Genomic DNA, 16404 nt, shown 5'->3' on the forward strand with positions numbered 1-16404 from the left:
GTTTGATCTAGGATACTCCACAGATAGAAATTGATAAAGTGAACAAAAGTTGAAATTATTTATTTGAAGAATGACAGATATGTACTCAAGCTTATTTTTGACATATTTTAAGCAGCTGAAATTTGAGAAAAAGATTACCTGCAATTTTACATTAACCACTCTTTTTTCATACGAGGCTGAACCAGCAAGTTTTTATTTTGACCATGGGTGCTTACAAAACAAAACAAAACAAAACAAAACAAAACAAAACAAAACAAAACAAAACAAAACAAAACAAAACAAAACAAAACAAAACAAAACAAAACGAAACTACTATAAACATGCAAATTTTGACTAACAGATTTCCAAAGACACAACTCCCCAATCAAAGTATGCAGAAAGAGTATAAGCCTTGCACCCACGCTGAAGTCAGCAACAACATGATTTTTCAAATAAGAATATCATGCTACACAGAGAAAAGCAACCCTTTATTGGATTTGATATACACTAGATAAAAAAATCAATTCTTACAAATTGTATTATTGTATTAACTGAACGCCAATGTTTAACTTACAAAATTATGTAACAAGGACTGTTCTCTGCTAGAATACTCAGCTTCGGATCCTAAATACTTTACATCTGATCACAAAGAGTATAATAATAAATTATAAAATGTTACAAAATAGTTTGCAATTATTTTTACCTTAATATTGAAAACCTGGTTATTTCACATTACATTCTGATATGTGCAAAAAAGTTGCAGATAAATAGGTTCCTTGTTAACATTTTCAAATTTTGATTTTTTTAAGGCAAGCAACTACAAACTTAATCTCTAAATGTAAACGACACAGTCTAATCAAAGAATAAAGCCATCCTCCCCAGGTAGGAAAACTTCACTTAAAAATTGATCCTTAATCAATGCAGCTCCTATTCTAGTCAATCCATAACGTATGCAGGCTAAACATTTCTGTGTAACAAAGGAAATCTAACCCAGTTCACTTAAACTGATGTTGACATTTCTTTTCATAAAAGCTTTACATATGACACAAGAGCTCTGAAAACATGAATAGTTCCAATAAAGTAATATGGCAACAGTTTCTAAGTGAACATCAAATGAACTTCATTAGAAATGAATTTAGCTTTTTCTAAGGTTGTTCTTCAGGTTTACCCCATATTCATACAATGCAATCACCAAACTATCCGGCCAGGAATCCCCACAAATAGACGATTAATGGATAATAGACATTTCTTTGTCTCTTTCTAGCGGCCTAAACAATACAACCTTTCCTGGGAATAAACCAAATGCTTACAAAGAAAACATCTTCGTTGAATTATAATTCTTACAAAGAATTGAGTCACACAGAGCTCTTACTTCAAGCACCAGCACAAAGACATAACGTCATTATTTATCAGGCTTGACTTGTTGTTTGGAAATTTGACAAAATTTAGGTAAAAATGGAAGATCAGTTTAAGGGAGAGTGTCCGTTTTTACTTGTGAAACAGATATTTTCATTGCTTTTGTGTCCTGTTATAACAAGGATTTGGAAAAAAAACCCTTCTTGGTATTTATGTAAAGGTTATAAAGGGTCGCAGTCAACGTTAGGTTTAATTTTCTCTGGCATTTTGAATGGTGCTCAAATGAATATCAAAAATTTGATATTACATAAATACAATAGTATGTGTTACTTAATAATGTAATAAAGGCAATTTTATTTTACCTGATATCACAAGTGGGCAGTTTGCAATTATATAAAAACTTATGCATGATGAGAAACACGAGAAAGTAGTAGAGATGTATCAACATAAGTGGTACCCAATGTTTTTCGGGGAAGCAGGAAACGTCATTTTTTGGAATCGGGAATTGGCAATTTTTTGAGAGCGGGATTCGAGAATCGATAACTTCGGGACTCGGGAATAGATGGTCAGGAATCGGGCATCAGGCTTCAAAAGAAGAATCAGAGGAGTTGGGTACTCTCGAAGGAGCAGTGCTTCAGTATTAATCAATTTTCACTGCTTTGATCCCGATGATATCTTCTTCGACTTTGAATCAAATGCCAATGTGACTGTGTTGATAAGACGGTACCTTTGCATCAGATTTCGGGCCTTGGTATGTTCGCTATGAATCTCTTCTGTAAAATTTGCAGGAAACCAACCTTGCTCGCCCTCTAGTAAATGCACTCCTTCATACCAGCCTTAAATATCAATTTTGCAATTGAAATAGATGGTTGATACCAAGAAGACAAACAATTAACAACATCAAGTAAAATAATAAACGACAAACTCGTCTGGTGAGGGGAAAAGAATTTCACAGACCTTATCACCTTGAACAAGGGGGCTGGCAAAAAGATCGATACAGAAAAGCAAGTTATTGAACTTTAACAGTTCTTGATTTACAGATGTATTTCACATTTCCTTTCACAGAAAATCGAAAGATTTCGGACGGCAAAATTTCGTATAAAGAATTGGGACAAAAATATTTTGGATCCATTTTGATAATTTCGGAAAAATATTTTGGATAATTTTCTGTAGCAACGAATTTTATTATGTTGATATTAGATATGTATCGGATGTCTAATATACCTGAGAAAATTGGCAACTCCTACAGTTGGGCACAACTAAATGCGACTTTTAAAGTTTCACCCTTTAATCCGTAAGAATATACCAAAACATTCGTAAGAATAATTCAACATAGCTAAGCATATTACATAAGCAAGGTACAAACTTGAGCTGGTAAAGTTGTAATGGTATTGAAAGAAAACTGTAATTAGGGGACTTACATAGACAGTCCTACATCGACTTAAAAACAAACATTTCGATACATAATTAACGAAGTGAGAAAAATCTGCTGATGCATTAGAGCTGGAACGAAATGTGCTAGATAAGAATAAGTGCAACGAGACATACCATCTGGCAATTTCCTCAACACTTTGATAACATCGCCTTCCCTTAAATTTAATTCGTCAGGCTGCTGTGCTTGATAAGCATGAATAGTACGGACTTGAGGACAGTCTACAAAAAATATCAGAATTATAGTAACAGAACTAGTATAGAATCCTTGTTCATATTTTTGTTGCATCTTTCAAAAGTTAAGTTATGTAGGCTGTTCAAAATTGCTGTGACAAAACTGAGGAAAATATACTAAAAAATTGCATCAAAATTTGTAACCAACAGTGGTAAAGTGAAATTACCCCATTCTTCGTATATTTTTTCACCATCCTGTTCTCCTGAAGTTTTTGGATTAATAGCCTCTATCCAACGAACTTTCTCCGTTCTAAAAGGAGGCACAAAATAACAATAAAACAGTATAATATAATGATGGTATAGCCAGTACCTCATGCTAAACGAACTTTTAAAATGAAATGCAACAATGCAAGGTTGTAGTAATGAAACATAAGCTAAGAGGAGAGACTGAAAAACAGATAAATTAATATTTATGCGTTATCAAAAATTATGACCATCGATATGGAAGGAAGCTTTTGAAGGATAAATCGATAATAATTTGATATAAACATAATATGAAAGAGAACTGTCATGACATGTAAAAAATGCATCAGGTGAAATAATGCATCAAGTATGGCTAAGTTGCACAGATAAATGTATTTTGTGGCACTCAGATATAAACAGGAATAAAAGAGAAATGGAAAAAAAACTGCTTTCAACACGATTTAAACGGGTTTCGGCACTGCAGCTCAACAGGTACAAAGTCATCCAGAAGATTACTGCAATAGTGCCTATGTATAAAAATTCAACACATTCGAATGAAGATATCGACAAGGAAGCCCAAAAGAAGCTCCACTGATAAAGAAAAATAAAACGACGAAGCCGGGGCATAGAATAGACTCGACCATGCGCCCAAGAGGTCGTAGGAAGATAAAGAATATTTACAAATATATCCTTTTGATCAATGCTTCCTTTGTGTACATCAAAAAGACCAACATGAGTTAAACAAAATCAACTCATCTCCAGTAAATGCCTTTTGCACAAAAAAGGTTTTACAACCCAAGAATCACTAGAATTTTTTAAAATTCTATGGGGAAATAATTCCGAGATAGAGTAAAACGAATTAATGTTATCAATGCGAGATAGTACATTAAAGGAATAACTGCACAATGAAGGAGCAAAAAACCAACAACCAAAATAGGAATTGAAGTGAAGTATTAAGCATACAGTTGAATTTGCTGCGTAAATGACAAGCAAGAAGGCACTATGTCAAAAATTAACTTAAAAGAGAAGACAATACAAGAGAATGAGTACTGTGCCAGTAGAATGAACCTTTTAACAAGATTTATGACACAGGAAACAAATCAAGAGGTCTGTTTTTATAGGTATTTATTCAGAAACCAAAGATTAGAAAGCTGCTGCGTGGGTCTCCAAACAAATCACCAGTCTGGTTATCATTGTAATTTGGTTGCGATTGAAGCCATCTCTCAAGCAATCAATTTGCAACGGGGAAAGCAAGTCTGCAAACGATTCAAAAAATGAGGAAGCTTATTGAAACGAACAAAGAAATGAAACAGGATATTATCCTACGCAGGATCAATTACATAACAGCATTCAAGAAAGTAAATCATTTATGGACTATCAACAAACACAAATTGAGAGCATGAATAGGAAAACGGAAGAAGATTGAAATGGATTTGAAAGGGGATAATTGGATTTTCGTCTGTAAGGAAAGTGAGACCAGAAACCTGCCAAGAGAGCAAAGAGAGAGAAACAATTAACTCAAAAGCAGACGATACATTAGTTTTCTGCAAATTGTCACAAGCAATCACAAGCATCTAGCCAGCATGAACACTGTTTGTCTGCTCGTAGGGTATTGATTAACCACCCCCTTCAAGCACTGTTTTGAATGATCTTTAGAGCTTCTGTTTTTTCTAATGATTTCAACTTCTACAGCACCGAACGTGGGGGGGGGGGGAGAGAGGTTCTTTTAATAAACTGTTAGTTTAGCGAAATATTATGTTTGCCTACATCGCATTCAAAGGACTGCGCACGAATTGTAGAAGCAAACAGTGAACGTACAGAAACAGTGAACAAAGTAATGGAAGAAAGTAGTCTGTACAATCTATTGCTAAACAGCAGAGTATCAAGTGTCCTTAAAAGCTAGAGGAAATCGCAGCAAGGCAAAAAGGTTTCGCAGCAAGACAGTTGAAGAGTGGAGTAGAATTCAGTCCGGAGATGACACATGAATACCTGGGTGGAATAGAACCATTGCTTATGTGGTAGGAAAGAAATCCCAGTAGTGACGAGATTAAAAGGCGAAGAGAATGAGCTACCAAAAGTAGCAAAGAGCAATGAATGAACTGGCAAAAAGAAAAGCTGTAACGTACCAAAAGGGAAAACTTACTCTGTTTCAGCAAGACAAACATAAGTTGCTGTCTTCCTTTGATGATTTTCCAAAAGAATAAGGGAAAACATATGTTTGTTTGTTGGTATTCCGACGGTGCCAGGTTTCAACGTATCACCCGTTGGCACAGACTCCTCGTCGATTCGGATAAGTGTTCTGGAGCAGTAATCAACTACTTTGAAACTCTCTTCGCTAAAAGAGATGGTTCAGATTAACATAATGTTTGAGAAGGATCAGTTAAATCTTACGATGATCATTTTACCTACGCGAGTTTACCAGGCAGAATAATTTTAGCATTGGGTATCACTTGTTAAGCATCATGATTTTTCTAATTCTGGTATACAAAGACATCTGGAAATCAGGATAGAGAAAACACAAATTTTCGGCAGGTAGAAGCTTTGACTAGCCGATATGAACTCTTCTTTTATCGTAAAAAACAGGAAAGCCTCACCCTTTCATTTTGGTAACAAGCAACAAGTCGTTGAAGAGAAACAGATATATCCTGTAGTATTTTCCTCCTCTTAGCAGGGCCTTGAAAGTACGTGCTTTCTTTTCGTTTTCTAAACAGACAAGCTCCCCACGTCGGAGAAGCCATCTCGATGACGATACGATGGGAATAGGCTAAAATAAAATTAGGTATTGTTAATAGCGTAAAAATAGCTAAATTATTGAAATAGTCGCGTATTCAGAGTGACTCCATTGAAGGAGGCGCGGGGGCAGCCGCTCCTCTTGCCCTTGCATAGGAGTGGCAAGGGGGTCAGAATGCATATAAAATATATAGAGGTCATATGAAATCCTGACTGTCGTGCCTTGCTCATGGCGAAATTTCTCGAAATTTGTAAAAAATTTCTTATGACAAAAGTTAGCAATTTTTAAATACCTACAGAGCATTGAATTTATTTCAAATGCAATTTTTCTGAGAGCGTCCCCCTTGTCCTTTGGTCGCTCTGGCGTCTCTGTGCTATTTAATATTTTTTCCATGTGATCACGTGCAGTGCAGCACTTCTGCTGAAAATCCCTTAACTAGAGTACCAACAGTTGTGGCCAAATTTATCCCCAAACGAGGACAAAGCTAAACTTCAACAATGGCAACTACAATATCAGTTATCATTTCATTTGCATGTTTGCAATTCAAGAGCAATCAACTAATAATTACTTTCATCTTGAAAGACAGCATTTGCTGGACATAATACATTTCCTCTATTCTCTCCATTTTCCGTGCACCTTCATTGCAAGCTTTCACAACCTGTAGAGTAGGACGAAGAAAACTCATTGCTTGAGGGAAATTAAGTAAACAAGTGAGCTCCATCCAATCCAATCGTTGATATGTGGTAATAAGGATGGAATGAGTGTGCCATAAAGAGCTATGAGTGAATGACAAGGAGGAAAATAACGAAAACGACAGAGAAAAAAACGAAAAGGTGTAAAATGGAATGGGAATTTTGCGAATTTACCTTATGTATTGCACTGAGAGCTTTGTCCGTATTGTTAAACTCTTCACTGCCTGGCTCACACTGGTGACAAATCGCCTAAAACAATCATATAAATCGCGATAATAAATCAGAAACTAAAAGTGAAAGTTGGATGGGCCAGAATTCATTGATATATTTACCACAAGATTCAGTTCCCTCTAAACAAAATTTGCAAGTCACTGTGCAAAAAAACAAAGGAAAACATATTGGATGAAAACTCACATCCATAAGAAGCGGCAAACGAGTGATTCGCTGCATCGGAACCACGAGGAACGACTGGAGTGACAACCCTTGTGACCTAGAAGACGACTCCAGTCTTCCAAGAAGATCAATGAACGCTTGACTCTCATTCCTACGAGAAAACAAAGCTCATGCTTGAACTCGATAGCTACCAACGCTTATCCCAGTTAAGTCAAATAGCGGTGCTTGGAAGATAAGCAATGATGTTTATCACATTGAGAGAAATTACCGTAAACGACTGGAAAATGTTCAAATGTTATAAAGATAATTGCCAGTTTACTGTTTTTTTAACAAATTAAACCATGAGATTTGAAAGGCATTTTTACCAAATGCTTTGAGATTGAATTGGAAAATTTTGCAGAAACCCTAAAAAAGTCAAAAACTCACCCAAGGGCAGACAATGTTCGTTCTTGGTAAACTTGGTTTGAGCAATACTTCACGTAACATTCGAAGTGTTTCGTGGCCTAACAAAAAATTGATTCATTTAAGAAACAGATGATGAAGATAAGAAGCGAAAATATTCAAAAGGCGCACTGATGTCATCTTTGAAATTACAAAGTGATTGACAAAAGGTAGAAGACTTAATTAGTAAATAGTCTAAATAGAAACTTACATAGTCAGTGACAATGTCACTGATCGAAGAAATAATAAAATTGTCTTGCTGCTTTCCGCGTAGGCTGTGCAAAAATCTGCAAAAAAAGATTGGGAATGTTGAAATCGAGATCAGTTACACCAATTTAAGCGAAAATTCATAGAAAAATACATCTAATAGATCATGACAATTCGAACATCCATGGGTCGCAATTATTATCAAAGAAAAAACCAACAACAAGACGAAGAAACACCCTGCGCCAGCTTACTTCTCGCTAGTATTTCTTATGGCTGCAAGTCCACCAAAGATGAAATGAAACTGCTGCTTGTCAATAAGACGCTCTTCGGATGGCTTCTCTAGCTGCTCCAAAAATTCATTCATGAAGTGGTTCACTAATATGCTTAGACTTTTCAAATAAGAAGCTTCCGACGTGATAACCTCAAACATAGCCTGCGGAATTAAATGGATATAATTATAAGGTACAACATTGGCAATATTATGATGATCAAAAATAAGCGTAAATCAGCAAACATTGATCAACAAAATGCTACATAGTCTCATCGACAGTGAGACTAGAACCTCACGTAAATTGCCAAGTCACACCATATATACGATGTTCTTTGCTTTTTGACATCGTCATTACTATATTCCATTTCTAAGCCTTTTACTTCCTGTTATTTCAAGGCTGCATCCGGCTTTGGAATTAATAACTACATGATATTTAAATTCTAACAATTACCATTTGCCACAATTTACCTATAAATCTAGCAGTATTTGTAAATTGTAAGGCTCTTTGTAACTTTATTTGTGACGAATATGACTTGGATCTTAAACGGCAAGAAACTAGAATTGCTTCTTAATACAAAATAAGAAATAAACTTGCACAAACAATTTATTATCAGCAGAAAATTACATGGCAATAAGGTATCCTAAGCATTTACCAAAACACGTTTACACCGTTTAATGGAAAAGATCAAGGGTTAGGTTATAGGTGATAGACGCAGGTGGGCTGCCAATAGTACAGCAAGAGTGTTACCTCTTGTCGCTTCCTTTCACGTGGCTCCAATTCATCGAGCACGCCACTGTCTCTGACTGACGGTAGCTGGCACCATAACAGTCGCTGACCAGCCTCGATGCTTCCAGTGCTGTATTCATTGAATACGTCATCTTCTTTGTATTCTTTTTTACTTTGCCGTCTCATTTCTGATAGCACGTCAGCGGCATACATCTGATACAGTGGTTCTACAAAAGATAAAATGTTGGCTTAATGAATACGCAAAAACTGCACGAACGTGTCAATATTAAATGCCAATATATTCCTTAAATTTTGCATTAGAGTTAACATGCATGACCAACATAACAGTCTATGCTAAGTTTAAGGAACATTTGTAACTTTTGATATACAATTTTAGCAGTTATATTAGCATTTGATTAACTATCTTTGTTTTTTCTTAAAATCAGCAAAAAATTTTAAGAAACGCAAACAATTAATTCACCGTCAGCAAGATCTTCATATTCATCTTCGTTATCTTTGGGTTTTGTTAAAAGAACTGGTCCTAAAAAATATTGAAAAGGGATGATGCCACGAAAACATGTAAATAATCTCAGAAACAAAATATACTGTGTTAATGCAAATCAATGCACATGCTGCAATGCGATGCAATACATCTTTGATTAAAGATTTACAAGTACGATGCTAAATTTACTATCACGTCAATTACAGCACTTAAATAGTACTGATGCACTGGAAAATTAGTGGAAGAAGAAACAAAGTTACGCAAAAAATTCTTCTTTTCACAACAAGCAGAGACTACACAACTCAGAAACAAAAATAACTCATAGATGTTTCTTTTTCATAAGCTAATATTTATCGCTACAAACCATTTATCAAATTGTCAATTTCAGTTGAATGAAGAAGGGAATTTGCTGTGGGCATTTAACGCTATGAAAAGGTAGATTTATAAGTAAACTGGGTCACAGTCAAAGGGGCAAAGTGGAACAAGAAACTTACCTTTCATAGATGCAAAAGCTTCTGCAGGCTGTAAAAATTAAAACGATTATTCAAAGAAGAAGTAGAAAATAACAAAACTGGCTAAGGCCAGACATATATCAATTTGCGGAAAAAATATTTTGAATACCAGAAACAAACTTTGGATGAATTACGACAGAAGATTAAAACAAAGGGCACTTTTTAGTGCACCCACTTATTATCATAGGACATGAAAGAAACGTACATTTTTTGTCAAAGATTGGCAGCCTTTCATTTTAAGCCTTGTATTTATAAATATATTGCATTGTTATAATCTAGAACGAAGCTAGGTTAAGCAGAAGCAAATAATACAATTCCCTTAAAAAGTAAGTCATAATATTTTCCTGCTTTGCTAAAATATTTTACTTTCTAAGGAGTAAGTGGTTTGTAAGTAGAAAAACTAACATCCTGATAAGTTGTACTGTCACCCATGTCATCCATTTCATCCAACGCAAGATAGGCCTCGGGATTGAAAACTGGCTGGCTGCCTCTTCGTAGAGACAGCAACCTGGCAGATGGCTTAATTTCTTCGCTTGGATCTTCATAGTCATGTCCAGAATCATCATCACTGCTTTCCGCGTCTGGTTGTTCTTCACCAAGCGGAGGGGGTGGCAAAACTTTTTGCGGAGCCTGTGGAATGATAATTCTCCCAGTTCTTTGTTGGGATGGGTCAACGCTGTTTGGTTCACAATAGTCATCGGAATCTGAGCCTGACACACCTGCCAATTAATTAATATATCTATATCTGGGTAAACTTGCCACTAATTGTATCATTTATTGCTTATGCTATTGCAAGACTCTCTGAGAGTAGTAGCTGTGGAAAACCATCGCATATGTTTTAGCCTAAGCAGTATTTTATTGATTAATAATATTTGCATTGCTGTCATATAGCATAAAATAGCCATGTAGCTGGTCTCAGGAGGGCTTCTTTAGAAAACCATCAAGCCGAAATCGATAAGAGACTCGAAAAGGTTCAAATCTTTAGGAAAAAACTTTTCAGATCTTCTCATTATTGGTGACGTAAAAAGTGCAAAGAATACTACAAGTTGACGTAAAAAGTGCAAAGAATACTACAATAGCAATCTACAAACCACATAAACACAAAAAGTTACCTATTTATTTTGCTTCCTTTTGAGGAACGATTAAATGTCGTTTGAAATGGGTTTAGATGCAGTTAATTCTACGACAAGTGAAGAGTTTAAAATATTGAAGGCAATGAAGCAGTAGTCAGTTCAATTGCAAATTCATGTATTTTGTTAAAAAGCTGGAATCATTTTGCTATATCCAAATACTAAGGAAAAAGAGGTCATTTACCAAAATTATCGCGAAAAAGAATACAGGTTTTCACCTACTGAGCGCAAGTATGGTTGCAATGTATTCATAACGGTTTCGAAACTGAGAATTCGAAACTGAAGATATTAAAGGTGAAAGCGACGCTTCGAGGAAAACAGCGGTATAATCCAGACATATAGCTAACAATCAACAAAAGGAAGAGTGAGGCATAGATGCATTAAATTCGAGCAACAGAACAGAAACAGCGATATCGGACAATTAGTCGTCAAATGGTCCTAATGATCGAGAAAAAGCTTCAAAGACGGCACAGAACGAGGAGTCTAACACAGTAAATGAATCCAACAACTTGTCACACACAATGGCACCAAACAAAGGAATAATATGAACACTTAAACGAATAAAGAGATTCAGAAATATCCCAGGCGGAGGAATAAAATCACCAGACAAGAACAGAGGAACGATTTTATATCAACAAACTTATAAATCATCCCGCGAAATTCAATAGCAGAAAAAGTAGTGGATACATTTCCAAAAAGAAAACAAAGAATACACAGGGACTTTTAACCCGAGGTCGACCACCATATGATCTGAGATAAGGCCAACAAACAGTGAATCAAATTTGGGTAACTTTAATGAAGGAATCGTGAAGCCAATTAATTAACATTGGTCTTAAATTCATACCCATACCAAAAAACTTTTAATGAAAGTTTCTGGCATGGGATCATACCAAAGAGAAACCTGAAAACTTACAAGCTATGTTGTAAAGTTTACACAATCACGTCAAGTTGTTATAGTTGAGAAAAAAACATAACGGACCTATTCCACAAACCTAGAGTTCGCATAACATTTTCAATTTTAATCCTTCCACATATTAAAATAAATATTCCAGTCAACCTCTTCAGTCATCAAGGAACACCATTCAAAATAAGAATACATAATTAACCAATAATCTACATTGCTGAAGCAATGCTGTCTTAGAAACCTCATTGAGCACAGTTATGAGCAAGCAAAGAATTCATAAAAAGGCATTCATATATATAGAATAACATTGAAGTCTAGAGGAAAAGATAAACAAAATACAGCTATTAGCCTTGGTTAATGTTCTCACTTCAATTTCCATAACTTCAAGATTATTAAACTTATCAAGGAGACAAGAAATCAAGGCTTGATCAAAGCCCCAAATAAAGCAAACAATGTCTAAAGTCAAGCTGATAAACAATAAATGATAGCCTGTCGACAAACAGATAAAGTTGGTCTGTTCATTAATATACCATTGAGAAGAGATGCAGAATTTGCACAGTAATCTTGGAATGTAGTGACTTTAAAGACACCGATATAATTTCTTCGATGAAATGTGTCTGCAGTAATACAGGGGGGGGGGTTGGGATAGCTTCAGCCTAAGAGCTAGAATGACAGTTAACAAACAGAAAATGAAAACAGAAAACTTTTTTGTTAACTTCAATGAAAAAAATATACAAAGAAAAAGAAGAAAGGAACAAAATTATATAAAAGAATAAAAATCAGAACTGAACCAAGAACTTTTGGTAGACAGTTGACAGTAAACTAGGGTAAAATAAATATGGCATCAAATAAAAAAATAAGAGCTTAGAAAAGTAAGGAAAGAGCTCAAATTTATGTCATTTGGTTGATGATGCTTCACTGAAAGGAGAAAATGTATTCCAGGAGAATTAAATATTTCATGTTTCATTGACTTTCTACAACTTTTTTCTAAATGATGGTACTTTTTGCAAATTAAACATTTTGCTACATTTATTATATTTATTCATGAATTTTAAAGCTACAAATATTTGAATAACAACAAAGCAGTAGCAGTTAAAGAAAAACAAAAAGATTACCTCCACTTTCATTTATCTTGAGAGCATTGGTAAAACCATCAACAACCTCTTTGTCCGGAGTTTCATATGTAGCATCATCCGTTGCATCAACTTCATTGACTTTGGAAAGAAAGTTCATCACAGAATTGCTATCAGGAGTTTCATAAGTGCCACTTTTCTGCTGTATACCCAGCATCAAGCCTCTGACACTACTGACATCTGGTGTTTCATATAAGCCAGGCTGGGACACTCTATTTGCAAACATTTCAGTTGTATCTGAAGCATATGAATACAGCGACTGGTCTGGAGAAATCAGAAATTGGTTAATACATAACTTTCATATTTCAAAACCACATTGCATAGTTCATTGAAATAGATAATTTTCATTTTGTTAGATAACATTATATCAGCAATTTCTGACACATTATATTATCAAAATTACAAAAGTTAGAGTGTACTTTGAAGATGTGGAGTATGAAAGTATAAAATAATAATCAACCCTACCTTCAGCTATACTAACTGAATTCCTTGATGGTAAAGGTGGTGGCTTAACAGACTTCCTAGTATTTTCCAAACTGTTTAACGGTAAAGGAGGTGGTCTTCTTTTTGCAGTGCTTTGGACAACACCATTTCTTCCTTTTTTGTCCCCTTCAAATATCTCTAAAATTGCAACAAACATACTATGTCAAAAGAAAAAACACACAGATTTATCAGAAAAAAAATTGTCTAAAAAGTTTTCTTATGATCTGACTGGAATGAAGATATGTAGGTGACATTGGGAAGAGCATCTACAATGGCACTTTTCAAAGCATTGACACTTTTCAAAAAAGAACTGTCCAAAAACATAATGACATTGGTTGGGACTGGGCAGGGCAGATCCATTGCATTTCAATGTCACTCAAAGTCTTCAATCATAATTATAACAAACAGATGTTTTGTTCCAATATATTCAAAGAGCATTGCTCCCTTCACCCATTGTATATAGGTTGCATTATCAGTGATTTTATAAATGATGACACTGCACTTTGATTTCCTTTCAGCAAAAATGTGAACCTCACAATGTAATGACTAACTATAAAAAAATCTGAAGTCTGGTTGGCCTCTCCAAAGCCCATGCTTACAAATTTTTCTGTTGACTCTAGTAAAACTGTGTAAAATTGCTTCCAGTGCCAGTTGCTTATCCTTTCAGACACTACACAGTTACGGAACAACAGTAAAGATTTTGTGTACATGAACACATTCGAATTTTCTTGATGCTTTGAATGTATATTTTTTGCCATTTTAAAAGTGATAAAGGAGCAAAAAAAATTTATTTCTCAACAAACCTGGCTCTTCATAATCCAAATCAGACTCATTACTTCCACGTTGGTTAGGATCCTCATAAACTCTCTCATCATCTTCACAAAATGATTCCACTTGATTTGAAATATTTTTTGACTCAAAAGCACTGGACATAATGTCTGTAGCTGTAAGTGAATTTGAATGGGGTTTTGGGCCAGGAGGCAAAGGACGGCTTGGAGGACCAGAAAGCCTTTTCAAATTATCATTCCCCAACACATTCTGTTTACTTGATTCAGATAGCTTTTCTGAAGATACTTTAGGTTTTAATTTAGGTTTTACATTCGACTGATTTGCTACTTTTCCTGGCTTTACATTACAGTTATCATTCAAGTCCTTTGAAGGATGAGCATTCAACTGTGAAGCTGCAGGTTTACTCGGCAATGGTGGCTTTATTAGCTTCTCGTGTAATTTATCGGCTGGAATACCAGGGATATCTTTTTCAATGGCCTTTTCACCTAATGAATGTCTTTTAACAGCAACTTTTGGGCTACCAACTTTCATCAACTGTGCCTTTGCTGTTGGAGAGGGACAAGGAGAGTAGCTACTGATCTCATTTGATGAAGTGCCACTCAAACTAGTTTCTCTCAGATGAACTGACTGGGCCCTTTCATTTTCATCTGGTAGTTTGATTGTTTTAGGCTGTTCTTTCTTACCATCTTCAGAAATTGCTCTCTTTGGCTTAGCTGGGGGATGCAGACTCTCATTTGAATTCTTTTTTATACATGCTTTTGTATCACTACTTTTGAAATTAGTTTGGTACATACGAATCCTGGCAGCAACAGAAAGGCCATTTGCCTCCTTGTCTGACTCAGTCATTGTCTTTTACTTGGCAAGTTTGCAAAGACTCCCTACATAACACAGTGTTGATTTCTGTCAAAAACAAAGTGTTATTTATAATTTAGACAATACCTAATTCATTATAGATTCTTATCAAACATATTCATACAACCAGTGCTATAACTCACTGGTAGTGCCAGGAAAAACAAACAGCATATTGCACTGGATTGAGATTTTAGAGGCAACCAAGTGTCCTTAGCAAAACTGAAAAATTCCTTCAAAATTAAAAAATATAAAAATGTGGCTTTCAATTATATACAGATTCAACATATAATTGTAAATATCAAAGACTATATTTTCTTATCATAACTAAAACACCAGTAGAATAGGCAGGGAAGATCACATCAAATCAAAGGAAATCTTCATTTATAATATGAACATCTCTTATTTTCATAAGATACCTTAAAACTACGAAAAAACAGACGCCACATCTAGGCAAAGGAAAAGAAGCAGCCATAGATACAAAACAGAACAACTTAAGGGGCAGAGAGAACGCGAGGTTTGCAAGTCGATTCTAAGATTGCTATAAATTATCGCGCTTTTTCATTACCCACCACAAAAACTTGGGATAACAAATTTAAAGAAAACCCGGCGGTAGGCCGGTATGAGTCCTTACATTGAAAGACGCAAATTACCACAAAATTGCAATTAACTCATTGACTAAAAGTGGAATAAAAAATAAAAAGCAAAAAGACATAAAAAACTGTTATCTGATTAGTTAAGAACTAAATATTTCTTTTCTCGTCTAAAATTTGCGAAGTTCTCTTGAAGTTTTAGAAGCGACATCTTTGTGTCAAAACAAACCACAACAGATGCGATAGCTATTCTTGGATAAATATAGGACAGAATTACAAGATCTATTTACGGATGACCTATATACTTACCAAAATGTCTGAAAAAAGCTATTCAACATAGCAAATATGCTTGATAGATGTAAGATTGACGAGATTTCAGTTCTGGCAAAATGCCTCGCAATGTTTTTTTTTCTTCAGAAGTAGCCAACCCACACACGGCCTAAATCAGATCGCCTCTTTGTCTTGTTGAGAAATCGGAAACGTATCAGGGGACTCACATCATAGACACGGCATTCTCTAAGCTTTTATCGCTTTCTGGTTTCATTTTTCTCGGTGAAATCTATCTTTTACGAACACGATGGCTGTGATTTGTTGCCTTTTCGCCTTCAATTTATTGTAGAGGAAGTAAATCAATAGAGAGGCCTGGGACAAGGTATCATCATACGCCAATGCAGAAAGACCCTGTCATAGAATTTGTGACCCTGCATCTCACAATTTTTCTCCCTTTCTCCTCGCTGTTGATAGGCGAGGAATAAAATCAAACTTTAACCCAAACACTTGGAGAGCATTGAGGACAAATTTATATTCTATCTTATTCAATTTATAGATAAAAAGAATGAGATGATTTGAAGAGAGGTACCTTCG

The 16404-nt window shown here is 35.2% G+C and overlaps 1 protein-coding gene across 1 annotated transcript; it reads right to left on the reverse strand.

The window, feature by feature from the left end:
* Positions 1-466: 466 nt before the first annotated feature.
* Positions 467-16220, reverse strand: LOC135688258 (uncharacterized). The gene is made up of 19 exons (XM_065205035.2): positions 15850-16220; positions 14113-14998; positions 13292-13447; positions 12809-13090; positions 10065-10378; positions 9642-9669; positions 9127-9186; positions 8667-8872; positions 7899-8080; positions 7652-7727; positions 7426-7502; positions 7021-7150; positions 6781-6855; positions 6483-6572; positions 5778-5947; positions 5327-5518; positions 3168-3250; positions 2884-2988; positions 467-2171 (listed from the first exon to the last, which is right to left on the reverse strand). The coding sequence occupies exons 2-19, from the start codon at positions 14942-14944 to the stop codon at positions 1987-1989; spliced, it is 3243 nt and encodes a 1080-aa protein (XP_065061107.1). The 5' UTR covers positions 14945-14998; positions 15850-16220; the 3' UTR covers positions 467-1986.
* Between the last annotated feature and the right edge of the window lie 184 nt (positions 16221-16404).

Source organism: Rhopilema esculentum, chromosome 19, assembly GCF_057945365.1.
Source record: "Rhopilema esculentum isolate cy_ngs chromosome 19, ASM5794536v1, whole genome shotgun sequence".
NCBI lineage: Eukaryota > Metazoa > Cnidaria > Scyphozoa > Rhizostomeae > Rhizostomatidae > Rhopilema > Rhopilema esculentum.